Here is a 20,701-nt window from a genome sequence, read left to right as displayed (position 1 = left end):
TGCTCTTGTTGCCCAGGCTGGAGTGCAGTGGTGCAATCTCAGCTCACTGCAACCTCCGTCTCCCAGGTTCAAGTGATTCTCCTGCCTCACCCTCCTGAGTAGCTAGGATTACAGGCACACGTCACCATGCCCAGCTAATTTTTGTATTTTTTAGTAGAGGCAGGGTTTCACTGTGTTTGTCAGGCTGGTCTCAAACTCCTGACCTCAGGATTCACCCGCCTCAGCCTCCCAAAGTGCTGGGATTACAAGCATGAGCCAGTGTGCCTGGCCATGAGCTGTATTCTTTCTCAGTCATACCTGCCCTGTGAGCTTTCCCTGTGAGTGGTCAGCAGGGGACATCAAGCAGATTTAGGAGTTAGCAGGGTTCTCGTTATATGTTTGTTGCAGTGGGGTGGGGCCCACAGAAACTCAGCATTTGTGGATTCCATAGACTAATAAAAATGGGAAGAATGATACAAATAGTATTTTCTATACCCTTACATTAATTACTGTGTTAATATGTTCTTGTGTAGTTTCTAGTAAGATTGAATTGAATCGTAAGCTTATACAGGACCAGCAGGAACAGATTCAACATCTAAAAAGTATAACAAATGAGCTAAAATCTGAGAAACTTCAGATATCCACTAATTTGCAACGTCGTCAGCAACTGGAGGAGCAGACTGTGGAATTATCCACTGAAGTTCAGTCTTTGTTCAGAGAGATAAAGGTAAGAATATCCATACATGTTTTTTGTAAAATTATTTTAATTTTATTTTTATTTTTTGAGACAGTCTCACCCTGTTGCCCAAGCTGGAGTGCAGTAGTGCAATCTTGGTTCACTGCAACCTCCATCTCCTGGGTTCAAGCGATTCTCCTGCTTCAGCCTCCCGAGTAGCTGGGATTACAGGCATGCACCACCACGCCCAGCTAATTTTTGTATTTAGTAGAGACGGGGTTGTGCCATTGGACAGGCTGGTCTCAAACTCCTGAACTCAGTTGATCTGCCTACCTTGGCCTCCCAAAGTGCTGGGATTACAGGTGTGAGCCACCATGCCCCACCCTATTCTTCTTTTTTAGAGATGAAGAGTCTTCCTCTGTCTCCCGAGCTGGAATGCAGTGGTGCAGTCACGGCTCACTCACTGCAGCCTTGACCTCCTGAGCTCAGGCAATCGTCTTGCCTCAGCCTCTCAAGTAAATGGGACTACAGGCACAATCCACCACGCCTGGCTAATTTTTAAAATTTTTGTAGAGACAGGGTCTCAGTATGTTGTTCAGGCTGTTCTCAAACTCTGCCTCAAGCAATGCAGCTTTGACCTCCCAAAATTACAGGCATACATCACCTCACTCAGTCCACGTTTCTTTAATATGAAATGCTCCTTATTAGTGTAATGGCCAGAACTCTCAGCACCTCATTGCACTTATTCTAAAATTGACCACATAATTGGAAGTAAAACACTCAGCAAATGCAAAAGAACAGAAGTCATAACAGTCTCTCAGACCACAGTGCAATCAAATTAGAACTCAGGATTAAGAAACTCACTCAAAACCGCACAACTACATGGAAACTGAACAACCTGCTCCCGAATGACTGCCAGTTAAAATAACGAAATGAAGGCAGAAATAAAGATGTTCTTTGAAACCAATGAGAACAAAGATACAACATACCAGAATCGTCTGAGCCATTGAAGCCAGTGTGTTAGGGAGGGAAATATCATAGCCTAATGCCCACAAGAGGAAACCAGGGAGATCTAATTCGACACGCTAACGTCACATTAAAAGATAGAGAACAGAACAAACAATTCAAAGCCTAGCTAGAAGCAGAAATAACTAAGAATAGAGCGACCGAAGGAGATAGAGACACAAAAACCTTCAAAATCCCTCCAGGAACTGGGTTTTTTAAGATAAATAGACCACTAGCCAGACTAATAAGAAGAAAGAAGAGAGAATCAAATAGATGCTAAGGAGGTGATAAAGGTGATATCACCAGCAATCCCACAGAATACAGATGCCGATACGGAGAATACTATCAACACGTCTATGCAAATCAACTAGCAAAATCCTAGATAATGGATAAATTCCTGGATACATACACCCTCCAGTCCTCACCCAGGAAGAAGTCAAATCCTGAATGACAATAACAGAGGTCTGAAATTGAGGGTAGTAAAGGCCTCCCACAAGAAAGTCCAGGACCGAGAGATTCACGCGAATTTCTACCAGAGGTACAAAGAGGACCTAGGTACCATTCTTCTGAAACTAATTCCAACAATAGAAAAAGAGTTAAATCCGTCCCTACTCATTTGTATAGCCAGCCATCATTCCTCAATACCAAACCCTGGCACCTGGCAGACACACAACAAAAGAAGAAAATTTCAGGCCAGTATCCCTGATGTGCATCGATGCAAAAATCCTCAATAAAATATTGGCAGACTGAATCCAGCAGCACGTCAAAAAGCTTATCCACCACAATCAAGTCGGCTTCATTCCTGGGATGCAAGGCTGGTTCAACATACGCAAATCGGTAAATGTAATCCATCACATGAACAGAACCAAAGACAAAAACCACATGATTATCTCAATAGATGGAGAAAAGACCTTCGATAAAATTCAACACCCCTTCATGCTAAAAGCTCTCAATAAACTATGTATCAATGGAACATATTTCAAAATAATAAGAGCTGTTTATGACAAACCCACAGCCAATATCATACTGAATGGGCAAAAACTGGAAGCATTCCCTTTGAAAACCAGCTGTTATGAGGATCAAATGAAAATGGTATAATCATTCTTTGTGTGGTTCCTAAGTGATAGAACTTGTACTAGTAAATAAAGATTTCTGGAAGAAGGAGTTTGCCATAATAAGGAAGAACTGGCTGCCTGGTTAAGCAGCAAATGTTATTGGAGGTGGTCAGGTGGTGGTTGGTTAACTCTGTATAAGGATTCCTGCTTGTACAGGAGGTTTGTCTTATCTGCAGATGCTTTATCTACAGCGGACACTCTCAGTCATAGCACTCTTTCCATTTGATTCCAGATGTGGGTTCAGAATCCTTACCAATACAGTGAGCAGGCACTCAGTTGCCACTGGAATCCTTTTGACATCCCTTATATAGATTAATCACATCTGGGACTCAACCAGTTATAAACAGTTTTAGAAACAGTCTTACCGAGGTTTATATAATTATGGGTACTCATTCAATAAGTACTAAGTATATTACTGAATAATTACTATAAATTTTTATTTCTTAAATAATTTTGGATTGTAAAATGTCAGAGGTTCAGAATATGATATTAAAATAGTACTACTTGCATTTGTATAATTTTTTACTGTTTATAAAGCACTTTGACATTGAACCATTCAGTGCCTCAGCAACCCTATTTAGATGATGAAATCTCTTTATAGAAAAAGAAATTGAGATTTACAAATGTCTCATGAGTGCCTAAGTTTATGCAGCTAATAGGAAGCAGAGTTGATTTTCTGATAGATCTTCTGACACTGAAGGCATTTGACTTCCTAACATACCATACCACTTACCAGTGTGATAAAACAGACGTATATTGAAGTAATTTCTATTGTATCTACCTCTATAGATTCACTCAATACTTCAGAATCTTAAAAGTGCTTGAGGACCATTGTTTTGAACTGTGGTTATCATATAACTATGTTGTAGATTTACTGTTACAAGGCTAAATAATGGGGACTTCTATTTAGTAAAATAGTTTATTACTTGAAAGCCCCATTCCTTCCAGAATAGATGTGGACACACCAACATTAGTTTAACAGTATGCTTTTATTACCATAAAATATCTGCATAGCCTTAGCAGGCTAAGCTTAAGAACAGAAGTGTTTTTACCACCATATTTTCATCTGTAAAAGAAAAGTCTAGACTGAATGAGCTTTCTTATTCTTTGATCATGCAGCAGTGACTGGGTACTGTAAAATCATGAAAACTCATGCTTGAAGCCACACGCTAATATAATTGGGAGCACATGGCCTAGATTAAGAATCAAATTAGTGGTTGATGCAGTATAGTATGCATAGTGGTTAAGAGAGTGATCTCTGGTGCTGGACTGGGTTAAAATGTTGGCTGATTCATTTATTGGCTGTTGTGACCCTGGACAAGTCATTCTCTGTGTCTGTTTGCTCATGTGAAATATAGGACTGAAAATGATGGTAGTGTCCTCATAGGGTCATTGAAAGGAGCAAATGCGTTGACTTTTAGAGCCTGGCACATAGAAAGTGCTTTTATTAAGGCTGTGAAGTCTGACACCTAAAGTAAGATAATGGAATATTATATAATACTTTATCTTTTTTTTATTTTTAGGATGCTAAAGAGCAGGTAAGCCCTTTGGAAACAACATTGGAAAAGTTCCAGCAAGAAAAAGAAGAAATAATCAACAAAAAAAATACAAGCAACAAAATAGCACAGGATAAAGTAAGATTTCATTTGTATATCTACTTATCAAATACCTGTATTAAACTTACGTTCATAGCACCATGTTGGACACTATTATTCCACATGAAATTAAATAGCATAAGATAAATAGTATTTTCAGATTCATGGTATAATTTTGACATTAGAAATTCTTGTTAGAACAAGGATTAGAGGTAAATTATTTTGCTGCTTGATCTAAAATAGAAGTTAAGGATTAAGATTAATTAATCCATTCCTATAGGTGATAAAGGGACTTGTTTGAGATCATAAAATTCAGTAGTGGTGGAAACTGAAACCCAAGGTTCATAACTTCTCAGCCCGTGTTTTACTGTGCTCTCCTGTTATGTGCCCTTAAGTACAACCAGTGTAAATTTAATGAATATTTTTCTACAGCTGAATGATATGAAAGAGAAGGTTAAAAATATTCATGGTTATATGAAAGACATTGAGAATTATATTCAAGATGGGAAAGACGACTATAAGAAGGTAATTTAAAACTTAAAATTATTTATTTGATTGTGTTTTTATTTCATGTGCTTAAAGAATTTTCTTTTTTGTAGCAAAAAGAAACTGAACTTAATAAAGTAATAGCTCAACTAAGTGAATGCGAGAAACACAAAGAAAAGATAAATGAAGATATGAGAATCATGAGACAAGATATTGATACACAGAAGGTAGGTCTGTTTTGCTTATGGTATCACTTACACCTATGACATTCTTTGCTATAGTTTTCTTTTCAATAGAAGATCCATTGAATAGAAATGCAAAAAGTAAAGAGGCCAAGCTTAAGCTTGGTGGCTCACACCTGTAATCCCAGCACCTTGGGAGGCCAAGGCAGGGGGATCACTTGAGGCTGGGAGTTCAAGACCAGCCTGGCCAACACAGTGAAACTCTGTCTCTACTAAAAATACAAAAATTAGCCGGCCGTGGTGGTGCATGCCTGTAGTCCCAGCTACTCGGGAAGCTGAGGTATGAGAATCACCTGAACCTGGGAGGCAGAGGTTGCAGTGAGCTGTGATCACGCCGCTGCACTCTAGCCTGAGCGACAGAGTGAGACTCTGTCTCAAAAAAGAAATGCAAAAAGTAAAGAAAAATAATTCCAATAACATTCTTATTTCATTTATTTGTTATTTTTATTTTCAGTAAAAGACTCGTGGTAAAAGTTTGAACATAAAGGCTTAAAACTAAAAGTGTACCTCCCCTTCTTCTGATTCTCAGTCTCACTTCTACATGTCATTAACTGTTACACTTATTTGTTTTTAAAGAAGTTTTATTCATATACCAGCAGATAGATAGGTAGATATATTTAGGGGTGTGTGTGTGTGTGTGTGTGTGTGTATATATTTAAATTTACTTTTATGGATGGGGTCGTATCATATTATTCTGTACCTTTTTTCACTTAATTTGATTTTACGTGTCAACTCACAGATATATCACATTCTTTTTAATGATCATTTAATGATTTTAATGATCAGTTTCTTTTTGCTACAAAAAAGAAAATTCTTTAAGCACATGAAATAAAAACACAATCAAATGTGTTTTATGTGTTTAATGATTTAATGATTATAGTCCATTTTGTGCATATACCAGAACTTACTCAGATTGATTTCATTTCCTTATCATAAACTGTGTGACCGTGAATATCTTTAACATATATCTGTATCTTTTCTTATTCTAACATATCTTTATGTAGCATAAATTCACAAAAGTGGGATTAAGGTTTAATAATCTTGAAAGTTATCTGTAAGGAAAATATTTATATATTAGGTCATTTTCCAGTTGATCCCTTTATCATTTATTTTCTCTATTAACAAAATTAATTTCTACAGTATAATCAAAATCATTTCAAAAAGCCATCATCACATGCTTTATGCAAGCATGGTAGTTAATGCCTTTAAAAACTATACCATTTCTCTGTTCTTACTGTTTTAAACAAAATTTACTATTTGAATGCCTTAACCACTCAGTTATAAGTCGTTGCTAAAAATCATTTGGAAGATTAGTTACATTAGTTTTCTGCTGGGTCTCTTTCTGTAGCACCAAGAATTTCAAATATATGAAATATCAGTCAAAGGGAAATCAAATCTCTGCCTGGCCTAATACATATTGAATAATGTGTACATTTATGATGCATATATAACAAAATATCACTAGCTTTTATGTAGTTGCCTATATAAAAATTACAGTCTATAAATTCGCAGCAGCTCTCTGTATACATATACGAAATTGTTAAGATTAATAATCTATGAACCTTTTAAGGTGATAGTCTAAATTTAGTGGATCTGATGGTATTGGTTTACTTTGTAACCTTCCTTGTTCCAGAAATTGTTTACTTAGTTATATACAATAGAGCAAAGATAAATGTATTTCAAATTAATGGGAAAACAAGGCAGTGTAGAAATTAGGGCAAGAAAGTAATGAAACCAGGAGAGAAGTGTATAAAATGTTTGCATGAAGTCTGATGTGCTTGCTAAAGATTCTAGTAGTCAAATGAAGAGAGGAGGCCGGGCACAGTGACTCACGCCTGTAATCCCAACACTTTGGGAGGCCAGGGTGGATGGATCACCTGAGGTGGATGGATCACCTGAGGTCAGAAATTCAAGACCAGCCTGGCCAACATGGTAAAACCCCATCTCTACTGAAAATACAAAAATTAACCAGGTGTGGCGACACGCACCTGTAATACCCCAGCTACTCAGGAGGCTGAGGCAGGAGAATCACTTGAACAGAGGCAGAGACTGCAAGTGAGCCAAGATCACGCCATTGCACTTCAGCCTGGATGACAAGAGTGAAACTCCACCTCAAAAGAAAAAAAAAAAAAGGCGAGGCGCGCAGCGGCTCACGCCTGTAATCCCAGCACTTTGGGAGGCCGAGACGGGCGGATCACGAGGTCAGGAGATCGAGACCATCCTGGCTAACACGGTGAAACCCCGTCTCTACTAAAATGCAAAAAAATTAGCCAGGCGTGGTGGCGGGCGCCTGTAGTCCCAGCTACTTGGGAGGCTGAGGCAGGAGAATGGCGTGAACCTGGGAGGCAGAGCTTGCAGTGAGCCAAGATTGTGCCACTGCACTCCAGCCTGGGTGACGGAGTCAGACTCCATATTTAAAAAAAAAAAAAGAAGAGAGGAAGTCACAGTGAGTCAAGATTCACATTGTGTCAATGCTAAAAGGAGACCAGTTTCCTGTACTGACTACTGACTATTCATAGAAAGGAAGACATGTATAGTCTTTAACAGACTTCATAGGGCTTATAAAAAAGAAAAAAATACAGTGTATTTCAGCATAATTATTCCTTGATACGAGGTTCTGTAGAAGGTGGTATGATTGAAGCCTGAAATAAATGTTAGTGTTTAGAAAGCAAAAGTTCTTAGCTAGGGGCACCTGTAAATCGTCTGAGTTTTTCCACTTCTAGGTATAGAACTAAGAAAATTGAAGACGTATGTTCCCACAACAACTTGTACAAGAATGCTCGTAGCAGCATTATTTGTAATAGTCAAAATATGGACACACCCAAATGACCATCAACTGATGAGCAGATAAATAAAATGTGGTATAGCCATACAATGGAATATTACTCAGCCATAAAAAGGATACATGCTACAACATGCATGAACCCTTAAGACATGCTAAGCAAAAGAAGCTAGTCACAAAAGGCTGCATAATGTATGATTCCACTTATAATAAATGTACAGATTAGGTAAATCCAGTGACAGACAGCAGATTAATGTTTTCAGGTGCTAGAGGTAAGGAAGGAATAGAGTGACTGCTATTGAATATGAGATTTCCTTTTGGGGTGATCAAATGCTCTGGAATTGGATAGTAGTGATGGTTGTATAACCTTGTAAATAAGCTAAAACTGCTAAATTGTACATGTTTAAATAGTGAATTTTGTGTAATATTAATTACATCTCAGTTTTTTTTAAATCACTTATGTTATTAAATATACATGTGTTGGCCAGGTGCAGTGGCTCATGCCTGTAATCCCAGCACTTTGGGAGGCCGAGGCAGGCAGATTGCTTGAGCCTGGGAGTTCCATACTATCCTGGCAATATGGCAAAACCCCATCTCTACAAAAAATTAGCCAGGTGTGATGGTGTGCACTTGTAGTCCCAACTACTCCGGAGGCTGAAGTCGGGGGATTGCTTGAGCTGGGGAGTTCAAGGCTGCAGTGAACCCTTATTGTGCCACTGTACTCCAGCCTGGGCAACAGAGCAAGACCCTGTCTAAAAAAAAAAAAGTCTATGTCTCCAATCCACAACAGTAAATCAGAATCTTGGGGTTTGGGCAGAGATATGTGTGTTTTGTTGAAATTCCTTAGAGCTTCTGATGTATACCTTTAGCTGTCAGTTACTGAACCAGCACTGGATGGACTGCATAGCTTTCAGGCAGTCTTCTAGAAGTGGTGTTATTCCCAGCCAGACTTTTGGTGGACATTGGACTGTAATCTGTTCAGCATGCTGCTCTCTCACAGGTATCTAGAATGCAGCTAATTTTTATGTTTCCATAAGTGACCAGCTGCATGCATTAACTGTCATCTGAGTTGAATGACTGGGGTTAATATTTAAGAGCTGAGGAGCCTAACAGTCACTTGTTTACCTACTGATCTAAGCCCTGCTAAATTTAGTCCACAGAATAAAATAATTTGGAAACTTAATAAATCGCCTTTCTCAGTTTTCAGATGAAGGAATATATGAAGAGAACTGGAGGTGACCTGACTTGCCCAAGGTCATAAAAAGTAGTAACAGGTAGAACTGGTCCTACACTATCAAATTTCTAGTAGAATGGAAAAAACAGTTGTGGTACACTATAACTGCATCTGATTTTTTTTTCCCCTTCATTTCTCTAATATTTTATATTTTGTAGACTATAATTGGAATTCTCACTGCTTAAAGTACAAAGGACAAATTTGGCCCAAAAGGCATTTTATTAGCAATTACTGAGTCAGGCACTATATTGATTACATACACTCATACCTTTAATCTTCACAATACTTCTTTTTTTTTTTTTTTTTTTTTTGAGATGGAGTCTTGCTCACTCACCACTGTGCAGTGGCACAATCTCGGCTCACTGCAACCTTCACCTCCCGGGTTCAAGTGATTCTCCTGCCTCAACCTGCCGAGTACCTGGGGCTACAGGCGAGTGCCACCAGGCCTGGCTAATTTTTGTAATTTTAGTAGAGGTGGGGTTTCACTATGTTGACCAGGCTGATCTCAAACTCCTGACCTCAAGTAATCCACCCGCCTTGACCTCCCAAAGTGCTGGGATTACAGGTGTGAGCCACCGCACCCGGCCACACAATAGTTCTTTATGATAGGTAGTACTATTATTGACCATGTTATAAGCAACTGAGGTTCAGAGAATTTAAACTAATTTGCCCAAAGTTATCCAGTTTAAAAGTAATAACACTGATTTGAGCCTAGATGTATCTGACTTCGAAGCATTGTACTCTTGTGGTGGTATATACTGTATTTGAAAGCTAGAAGAATAATGGAAGCTGACTTAAAAGAAAGAAATGCCTAGCTTTCTGGTAACAATGCAAGTAGACAGACCAGCAACAATATTTTGTGCCAAAAATCAATCTCATCTAGAAATGTGATAGCACTTTAGAGAGTCCTTTCATGCAATCGTGAAAGCAAATTCAAATGTTCTATGGTATTAGATGAAAGTAAGTAGTAGCACATTCCCTTGTTCCTAATAAGGAACAACAAGTATAGTCCCCCATAGTAGAACCTTGGTAAGTCACAGCAGCTACAGTGGCACATTAGATTGCCTTAGCAACAAAGGACATTTATAACCATGCCATTTTAGTCACCTTTAACTGCCTATAATAATGCCTTTAGTAGATATGTATTCAGTTGTTTCAGTATCTCTGGGGGGGATTGGTTCCAGGACCCCCCAATACAACAGATACCGAAATCTAGGATGCTCAAGTCCTTTATATAAAATGGCATATCTAGTGTTTGCATATAGCCTATCCATATCCTCTGATATACTTTAATTTCTAGATTGCTTTTGATATTAACATGTAAATGATATGTAGTTTTTATATTGTATTATTTTAAATTTGTGTTTTTTTATTGTACTGTTACTTTTATTGTATTTTTTTCCCCAGTATTTTGATCCATGGTTAGTTGAATCCATAGATGTGGACCCTGTGGATAAACTGTATGTTTATATTATTTCCAGGAAAAATGAAGGTAGCCTTACTTTCTGTTAAAAAAGAAAAAAAAAAAAAAATTCTAAAAATAATCACACACAGATGGGCAGAATTGGATATGAACATTAAGCATGTGAGAGAAATCCTTGATTTCCCTCTCCCATCTACCAGTCCCTGGCCTTTACTCTTGGTGCAAGATATTGCCACAGGTCTGTCTATCTCTCTCACTTTCCACATCACTGAGTTTAGCTTAGCTGCAAGGGCTATTGCAGGAGGGTCCCAGCTCCCTCTTTGAGAAATCCTTACTCCAAACTCGGGATAAGTTTTCTACACACAGGATTTGTGGGCCAATTTCTTTCTGCAGGAATTTTTTTTCCCTAAATTCCAAAGAATCAACTTACAAACTGTTTTCTAATGATTGTCTCTTGACAACATAGTTCGTTTTGATCACCAGGAAAACCACTGAAATAATTTTGTTGTTGTTGTTGCTGCTGCTAAGTGTGATTGAGTCTTTTCTGAAGGACAAAACTACTCAACAAGAGCAGCCAATTTTTTGAAATTTCATTTCAGTGGCTAAGAAAGTATCAAGTTCATAGATATATAGTACTATTGTGGCACTTCTTCTTGCCTTGAGTGATGATTATTTGTCAGCCTAAAAGTAGAAGCTGTAGGTAACATATACCTCACAGGTTCTAATAGTCTTGGTACATGTTGGGAGACAGAACTAGGAAGAAAAAGTTGGGGAAAACTTCGATAGTAGTATTGATCTCTTACGATCTTTTAGGTCAGTAGGCTTTATCATGGGGTTCCTATGCAGAATGATCCACTGGGGATGTAGGTATTAAAATATCTAGTTATATTTTTAATTTTACCATTTAAAATTTCTGTTTTGTATGTTTTTAAGTGAACACCATTTCATGGCATTTTTTTCTAAATATTTTAATACTGTATAAGTAAATAAGTACATAGATATATGCTCACATCATTGTGAGACTCCCCATCAAACAGTAGACCTGGTTTTTAGATTATGGTCGTGAAAGAGCAGTAAAAGCTGCACTACAGAAGGTATTACACTTGTGACTGTGGATGGGGATGGGCCATCCAGATTGCCCCAGACCTGGAGATTCCTTTACATAGGCTTATTCTCCCTCTGTTGAACTTCACATGATTCTAAGTAAGACAGACATGGCACTTCCTATCAGCAGTTGCCTGTTACGGATTTCACGTTAGTAACTTGGTTATTTTTGTTAACTAATTTAATGTTTACCTTTAGATACAAGAAAGGTGGCTACAGGATAACCTTACCTTAAGAAAAGAAATGAGGAACTAAAAGAAGTTGAAGAAGAAAGAAAACGACATTTGAAGGAAATGGGTCAAATGCAGGTTTTGCAAATGAAAAAGTATGCTTTTAAAATAATCTTCGGTTTAAATAAAAGTCTTTATTATTGGAATGTGAAGAATGTTAAATACCTGTTTTAAAAGAATTTTAGCCTCAGCCTAGTATCCTTTGAGAGTTACTAGAAGGTGAACAGTGTTTTGACACAATTTTATTTCATGGCCTTAAGAACTTTATTACTGAAGAAGTGATACAGAATTGGTAATCACATTGTAGTGATGAGCCTTAGTCATTCAGTATTGAACATACTTAGTCCCCATACATCTGCTAGCCTCCTGCACAGAATAGTGATACTAAGCATAAAGAATATGGAGCTGTGGACCTTGCCTGGGTCAGAGCTTGTACAGTCTATAATATTGTCAGTGGAGTTGTTGCCAGTGATTTATCCACAGAGATTCGGTCTAGATTTTCTCATTTGTAATTATGTGTCCACCAGAGCATTTCTTTTGAAAGATGAGTCTCATTCTTCCTTTATCTGGTCTGATGGTTACTTATTGTAGTTGCTGCCTTCCTGGTAGACCAGAAAAGATTTTATTCCTGCCTTGACTGCCTTAGAGTTGCCTTAGGAATTCTGTAGGAACCTTGTTGATGCTAAGGCACTAGACTGGTATAAAAGGTTGTACTAGGCAAATACGTAGATTGCGAACCATCTCACCTGGTTAAATCCAGGCTTCTCATTTATTAAACCCTTCCTTGTAGAGTTTTCATGTCTTCTTGAATTTATATGGAAATCTGAATGAAAAAAATGCTCAGGTTTTTCTAAAGGATATAGTAAAGTGAATTTTAACTTTATTTATAAAGCCTAACAAATGGTTAATCCTGTGTTATGTTTAAGTACTCTTAGTTTAGCTATTTAAAATCTCTTTCCTATATCAGGGAAATCAGATTTTATAACTAGAAGAGCTCATCATCTTCAGAATCTTCTTTTTTTTATGCATTATGCACACTTAGACCCAGAAAAATCACAGAGGAAATTATGATGAAAGCCAAGAATGTGACCTTAATATCCTAGTTCCCAAGCCTCAGTTCTTTTACACTATGCTCTCCATGGCAAGTTGGAAAAGTAATGCTTCTAGAAGAAATTTTGAAAGGAAATAATATATTCGTGGCTACTAAAGACCAAAACCAGATATTTAAAAAATTTCTTCTGTGATTGGTACATAACAGTACTTTTACATTCATTCACATTACTAAGTACAACTATTTTCAAACCTTTCTTCAACCAGGACATAACAGAAATGCCAACAAGACATGTAATCCAGTCAACTCTGTAAGATGCCCATAAACTTGAGAGCAGTGCCTGACACATAAGAGGATGCTTAATAAGTGATTGTTAAACAAATGAAGATTTTTAAAGCAAACGTTGAAATTTGTACAATCTGCCAAATTATCAGAAAAGTTTGAATATTTTACTTCTTTTGGTCATTACTATGGTTTTTATACTTGGGCAAGAGAAATTTTGTTTTCATGGAGGAATCTAGATTTTTAATAAGTATTACTGCAGATAATTAATATATGATTTAATTCGTGTTATGCCTTGACATGAGCAAAATGATGAAGCCTGTTATCCATAACTTCTTAGTGTTGATAATTGTGCATTCTCAGCTCACAATCAGAAGTTTGTGAATTTGTAATATTAATCACCAGAGTGCTTAGCGTCTAAAGGCCAGGAACTTTATCAGTGATAACATGCTATGAGGGTTCTCTGTTCAACACACAAAAATTAGCTGTTTAGCAACCTATATGGGGCAGAGATAGGGAAGGAAGAGAGGGGTTTTTTTTTTTTTTTTTTTAGTACCAAAGCCCTAAATAATAAGCAAGGAGAGACTCTGTTATACGATTCCTAAGGAGAATGATACTTAACCTGTCTAAAGAAATCTATGACTTTTCCACTTCAGGTTGTTAAAAGCTAAAAAATGGTCCTTATTTGTCGTTTTCGTTTTTTACAGTGAACATCAGAAGCTGGAAGAGAACATAGACAATATAAAAAGAAATCACAGTTTGGCATTAGGGCGACAGAAAGGTTATGAGGAAGAAATTATTCATTTTAAGAAAGAACTTCGAGAACCACAATTTCGGGATGCTGAGGAAAAGTATAGAGAAATGATGATTGTTATGAGGACAACAGAACTTGTGAACAAGGATCTGGATATTTATTATAAGACTCTTGACCAGTAAGTATTAGACTGGGGATTTTCTTATTGCAATGAATATTAACATATTTTAGTAATCTTTCTCTCATTTTCTCTTTTCTTTTTTTTTTTTTGAGACGGAGTTTCACTCTTGTTTCCCAGGCTGGAGTGCAATGGCACGATCTCAGCTCACTGTAACCTCTGCCTCCCGGGTTCAAGTGATTCTCTTGCCTCAGCCTCCCAAGTAGCTGGGATTACAGGTGCATGCCACCACGCCGGGCTAATCTTGTATTTTTAGTAGAGACGGGGTTTCTCCATGTCAGGCTGGCCTCGAACTCCTGACCTGAGGTGATCCGCCCACCTCAGCCTTCCAAAGTGCTGGGATTATAAGTGTGAGCCACCACGCCCGGCCTCTCATTTTTTCTTTTTAAATATGATATTCTATGTATACCGTGCAATGGAAAAATATATGTACATATGTAAACACACACTAGCTTAAGTTATAAAGTTAAGATATAAAGCATACTAATATCTAGGAGTATTCATGATACTACCTCCCTTTAACCAATCTACCATTATCACTAAAAAGGCATACACTTAGATGCTCCCTTCTTATCTCAACTTTCTGTCATCCCCATTCCCTGTAACCAGTGACAAAGATTTTTACTTTCTCTGGTTTTTTAAAAAACAGTTTTATCATATATATGTCGTATTTTAAACTTTTTAAAAATGATATGATATTCTAGGATTTGCTTTATTTGGATTTGCTTTTGTTTATCCATGTTGTTTGTGGCCATGGTTCATTCATTTTCACTGACATACAGAATCTACTATGGGAATAGACCACAGTGTATCCATTCTCCTATAGATGGACATTTAGGGTTTTTTTTCAGGTCTTGTCATGTCTTCTGGAGGAAAGGTGTAAGGTTATGTTTGTGGGAGTGCATTGCGGAGTATGCTCAATTTTACAAAATAATGTTGTTTTCCAGAAATGACTTTACTGATTTATACCACTAGCAGGTATTATAAGAGTTTCTTTGATGGGTCCTGTGACATTGGTTTTATAAATTTCTTAATGTTTGCCAACCTCATGGCTTTAAAATGATAAATCATTGTTTATTCATTATTAGTCTTGCCTTTTTGTGTGTTTTGGGACAGAGTCTCTTTGTCACCTAGGCTAGAGTGCAATGGCGCAATCATAGTTCAGTGTAACCTCGAACTCCTGACTCAAGCAGTCCTCCTGCTTCAGCCTCCCAAAGTGCTGGGATTACAGGTGTGAGGCATTGTTCCTGGCCCTATTGGTCTTATTGATTTAAATGTCTTCTTTATCTCTTCTTCATTTCAGTTCCTTTTCAGTTATATGTATTACAAAAGTCTTTTCAAACATTATGCTTATCTTTTTTACTTAGCATCTTTTGATGACACTGGATTTGATTTTGAGTTAGTTGAATTTAGCAACCTTTTCTGGTTAGCTCCTTGTGTGTCTTGTTAAGAAATCCTTCCCTACTCCTATATTTTTGTCTAAAAGTTTTAAATTTTGCTTTTCACATACAAGTTCATTTAAGTGTTCTAAGTTGAACTTTTTCCTTTATGAATAACCGGTTGTGTTGGCTTTATTTATTGATAGACTCTCCTTCTCTCAGTGACCTGCAGTGTCATTTCTGTCATATATCAGAATTCCCTATGTGCCTGGTTTGGCCTGGGTTCTCTATTCTACTTAATTGGTCATTTTGTCTATCTCTGTGCCATTTCACACACCATCTTAATTACGTATAGCAGAATTTTCTTTATTCAGCGTATGTCTGTCTTTTAACCAGTGAATTTAGTCCTTTCATATTCATTGTGATTACTCAATTGAGTTGGATTTATTTCTGCCATCTTTTTTTCCTTTCCTGCCTTTTTGAGATGGATTTATTTTTCTTGACTCCTCCTTTTCCCTTCTTTGGGTTATACAATTGACAATATAACATGGGTATTAGGGACACTAGGCCCCCATGCGGTCAGAAATCCACATGTAACTTTTGATTCTCCCAGAACTTAACTACTAATAGCCTACTGTTGACTGGAAGCCTTACTGATAACAGAAACAGTTGATTAACACATATTTTGTATGTTATATGTATTGTATGCTGTATTCTTTTACAGTAAACCACAGAAAAGAAATTATAAGGGAAAAATATATTTTCTGTTAAGTGGAAATGAATCATCATAAAGGTCTTCATCCTTGTCTTCTTCACATTGAAGAGGAGGAGGAGGAAGAAGAGGAGAGGTCAGTCTTGCTGTCTGGGATGGCAGAGGTGGAAGAAAATCTGCATAAACGTAGACCCACACAGTTCAAACCTGTGTTCAAGGATCAGTTGTATTCTACTTTAGTTATTTGAGGGTTTACCTTTTAATTTTTAACGTACTTATTTGACTTAAAATCATATGCATTAGTTTTCAAAGTGGTCCTGGAGCACCATTATCATTATCACCTTGGAACGTATTAGGAATGCCTCTCAGCCTCTACCCGAGACCTAGATCAAAAATTTGAGGGGTAGGGCCCAGCAGTCTATTTTTGACAAGCATTTTGGGTGATTCTGATGCACATCAGAGTTTAAAACCATAGCTTTAATGTGAATTCTTTTACCTTTTCCTGAATGCTAATTATTTTCTCCCATCTGCATTATTTCTTTTGTCTAATATTTTAGTTTTACCTCGTTTTTAAATCATCACAAATGAGTAATAATTATTATGGTGGCTTCATAACCCCACATGTTTACTAATTTTTTTGTTCATTTTTGCTCGTTAAATCCCACTCCTCCCTTCTTTAGGTTCAGTTTTCTTTGTTTTGGAGTATATTCTTCAATAGCTTTTCTCAATGAATGACTATTAGGTAAACTGTCAGTCATTAAGAAGTTTTTCCTCTTAATTTGATAGTTTAGCTGAGCATAGAGTTCTACATTGACAGTTTTGTTCTCTTGGCACTTTGAAAATATTCAATTTTTTGTTGGCCTCTATGGTTACACTTGAGAAATCATTTTAATTGTTCCTTTAAAAGTAATCTGCGTTTTCCTCTGGTTCTTTTAGGATTTTCCCTTTGTCTTCAGTGTTCTGTATTTTATAATAGTGTATCTAGACTCAGCTTTAGTTTTTCTGCTCATGAATTGTGCTTTTTGATCTGAGGGTTGATATCTTTCATCAGTTTTGTGGACTTTTCATACATTATCTCTTCAAATATTATTCTTTCTCCATTTCTCACTATTTTCCCCTTCTTCACTTTTTATTAGACATAACCTCCTCTTTCCTCTACATTGCTTAACCCCTCTTGCATATAGTGGACTCTGGGTACATATCTTGTAGTTCATAAATTATTTAGCTGCTACTTAATACTACCTATTGAGTTGTTGTCATTGTTTTTTTCCCCCCTTCATTTTTTTCTATAAGTTCTATTTTGTTCTTTTTCAGAAACTCACATGGTTTTTTTTATAATTTTTTTTTTTAAACAGAGTCTGGCTCTGTCGCCCAGGCTGGAGTGCAGTGGCATGATGTCGGCTCACTACAGCCTCCACCTCCTGAGTTCAAGCAGTTCTCATTCCTCAGCCTCCCGAATAGCTAGAATTACAGATGCATGCCACCACTCAGCTAGTTTTGGTATTTTTAGTACAGATGGGGTTTTGTCATGTTGCCCAGGCTGGTCTTGAACTCCTGGCCTCAAGCGATCCTCCCACCTAGGCCTCCCAAAATGCTGGGATTACAGATGCGAGCCGCTGCACCAGGCTTTTGATGTATTTTCTTCCTTAGTATTTTGATTCCTTCTTGAATGTGTCTTTATTCATTTTAACTATACACATTTTATATTCTCTTTCAGATTATTATTTTTTAATTTCACATTTTGAAAAGGCTGCTTCTGCTGTTTTGTATTCTGATTCTGTCCCCTAGTGAAGTTTCTGTGTTTTATTAACATTCGGTTGTGCACTTATCTTTACTAGCATTGTTTTTTCTGTGAGACTCCCTTGTGACCTTTCCTTGTAGATGTCTATCTACACAGAAATTTTGGTTTTATATTAACTAGGAACTCCAGAGAAAACATTGGCCTGCATGTAGGGGCTTTTGTTAATTTCTCAGTTGGTAGGTTCCTAGACTATCTTCTGTCCTGGATGATAAGAACCAATCCCTAGGTTATAAAAATAATAACCCCAAGTTCATGGCTGGGCACAGTGGCTCACACCTGTAAGCCCAGCACTTTGGGAGACCGAGGTGGGTGGATCACTTGAGATCAGGAGTTCGAGACCAGCCTGGCCAACATGGTGAAACCCCATCTCTACTAAAAGAATACAAAAATTAGCTGGGTGTAGTGGTGCACACCTGTAATCTCAGCTACTCAGGAGGCTGAGGCAGGAGAATCGTTTGAACTGGGAAGCAGAGATTGCAGTGAGCCAAGATTGCACCACTGCACTCCAACCTGGGCAACAGAATGAGACTCTGTCTCAAAAATAATAATAACATAATAATAATAACCCCAAGTTTAGTTTGTCTGTCAGGTTACATACTGACTGGTCTGGTTTTCACTTCTATCTTCATTTTTGTTATATAGGGATTTCCCTTTCTTTCTTGTGAGCTCAACTATGAATTTAAAATAAGTTTTGTTATAAATCTATCTAGCAGTTCTGTTCATTTGTGGCAGGAGAATTATTACTAACCTTAGATTTTGGTGGTGGTTGTTTTTTCCGGAATGGCAAATATCTTCCTCAGCACTAAGAGAGTTACATAGAGAGCTTCTCTTCTCTTTTAAGACTTCTGGTCAGATACAGCATAGTCAACAGTCCAACCTGAGCAGTGGCATTCAGACCACAGGTCTCAGGAAGACAGGAGAACTCTGGTTTCAGTATGAGGACTTTTTTAGTTAGTGATGATAACAAAGGTGGTCCCAGAATTGCCTAGGCATATTTTTGGCATATACAAGTTTTAGGAAGTACATAATCATGTAAGACAGATTAGATCCATTTACTGTGAAATATTGGGAGTGAGCCAATTATCTTAACATGTTATTTTAAAAAATAAATTATACTAAATTTTGTTAGATTAAGTTTAACTTTTAAAACAATTTTTTGAGAGTGTTCCATAGATACATCTTTTGTCCCATTTCATTGTGAGTGGGTAGGTTAACGTTACAATGCTCCTGGGTCCAAAAAGGCTCATAGAATTGTATGCCTACACCAAATGAGAACTTACGTTTTTTAACCTCTTTGAATGTTGCCATCTCTCCTAGATATTAGATCCAACAGTTTAAAGTGGTTAGTCTTGGAATTTAAGGTGTTGAAACAAGAACATAAGCAAAACTTAAGGAATTCTTGCCCAGTAGACTACACATACATATATTTGTTTTTTATTTTTTTGCCTTTAATAATTATTTTTAGTCTTCTCAGTTTCCTCATTTATGCCTTTAGGGGACTTCTTAGTTTTTTTTCGTTGTTTAGCAACAGATGCTGTGTATCTAATAGACTTATCAAACATTCATTGAGCATTAAGGAATAGGAGATCCAGTAACTTCTAGCAAGGATATTATAGGTTTATTTGAAGAGACACAAATCAAAACAGATTTTTGTCAGTAAAAACCTATTTTGCCAGACACAGTGGCTCACGCCTGTAATCTTAGCACTTTGGGAGTCCAAAGCGGGTGGATTGCTTAAGTCCAGGAGTTTGAGACTAACCTGGGCAACATGGCAAAACCCCATCTGTACAAAAAAATACAAAAATTATCTGGACGTGGTAGCACACACCTATAATCCGAACTACTCAGAAGGCCGTGGTGGGTTGCAATGAGCCAAGGTTGTGCCACTACACTCTAGCCTGGGTGACAGAAAGAGACCCTGTCTCAAAAAAAAAAAAAAAAAAAAGCAAAAAACAAAACACCAAAACTTCTATTTGGAATAAGATAAGTTGGTTGTGATGAAAAAATAAAAATGGGTATTATAAAGCAAGACATTGGACTTTGTGTAAAAGTCCAACATAAGTTTTATGTTTTTTAAAAAACCTCAGAAGTCCATAATACATGGTTAAAAGTACTGTCTCTGAACACTACAGATGTCCAGATTTTGAATTCTTTTTTTAAAAAAAAGTTTTACTCTTATTTTTTTATGACTATATAGTAGGTATATTTATGTGATACATGAGATATTTTGATGCAGGCATACAATGCATAATAATCACATCAGGATAAATGGGGTTTCCATCACCTCAAGCATTTATCCCTCCTTTTGTTACAGACATTCCAATTATACTATTTTAGTTATTTTTAAATGTACAATAAATTGTTGTTGACTGTAGTCACTCTGTTGTGCTATCAAATACTACATCTTATTCTTACTATATTTTTGTACTCATTAACCATCTCCACTGCCCTTTCTAGCCTCTGCTAACTATCATCTCCACTATCTCCATGAGTTCAATTGTTTTAATTTTTCACTCCCACAAATGAATAAGAACATGCAAAGTTTGTCTTTCTGTGCCTGGCTTATTTCATTTAACATAGTGTCCTTCAGTTCCATCCATGTTATTCCAGATGACAGTGAATAGCACTCCATTGTGTACATGAATGACTTTTTTTTTTTGTTTGAGACGGAGT

General features: G+C 37.1%; 1 protein-coding gene across 1 annotated transcript in view; it reads left to right on the top strand.

The window, feature by feature from the left end:
- RAD50 (RAD50 double strand break repair protein) overlaps window positions 1–20,701 on the top strand; it is an 88,903-nt gene that overhangs the window by 49,950 nt on the left and 18,252 nt on the right. Inside the window, 7 exon segments of the mRNA XM_017872025.1 lie at window positions 513–706; window positions 4,299–4,409; window positions 4,803–4,895; window positions 4,970–5,083; window positions 11,840–11,873; window positions 11,876–11,966; window positions 13,912–14,136. Of these exon segments, the coding sequence (XP_017727514.1) occupies window positions 513–706; window positions 4,299–4,409; window positions 4,803–4,895; window positions 4,970–5,083; window positions 11,840–11,873; window positions 11,876–11,966; window positions 13,912–14,136 (862 nt within the window).

The sequence above is a fragment of the Rhinopithecus bieti genome, unplaced genomic scaffold, assembly GCF_001698545.2.
Source record: "Rhinopithecus bieti isolate Rb0 unplaced genomic scaffold, ASM169854v2 scaffold_5889, whole genome shotgun sequence".
Lineage (NCBI taxonomy): Eukaryota > Metazoa > Chordata > Mammalia > Primates > Cercopithecidae > Rhinopithecus > Rhinopithecus bieti.
This window is presented reverse-complemented; position numbering and strand designations above follow the sequence as displayed.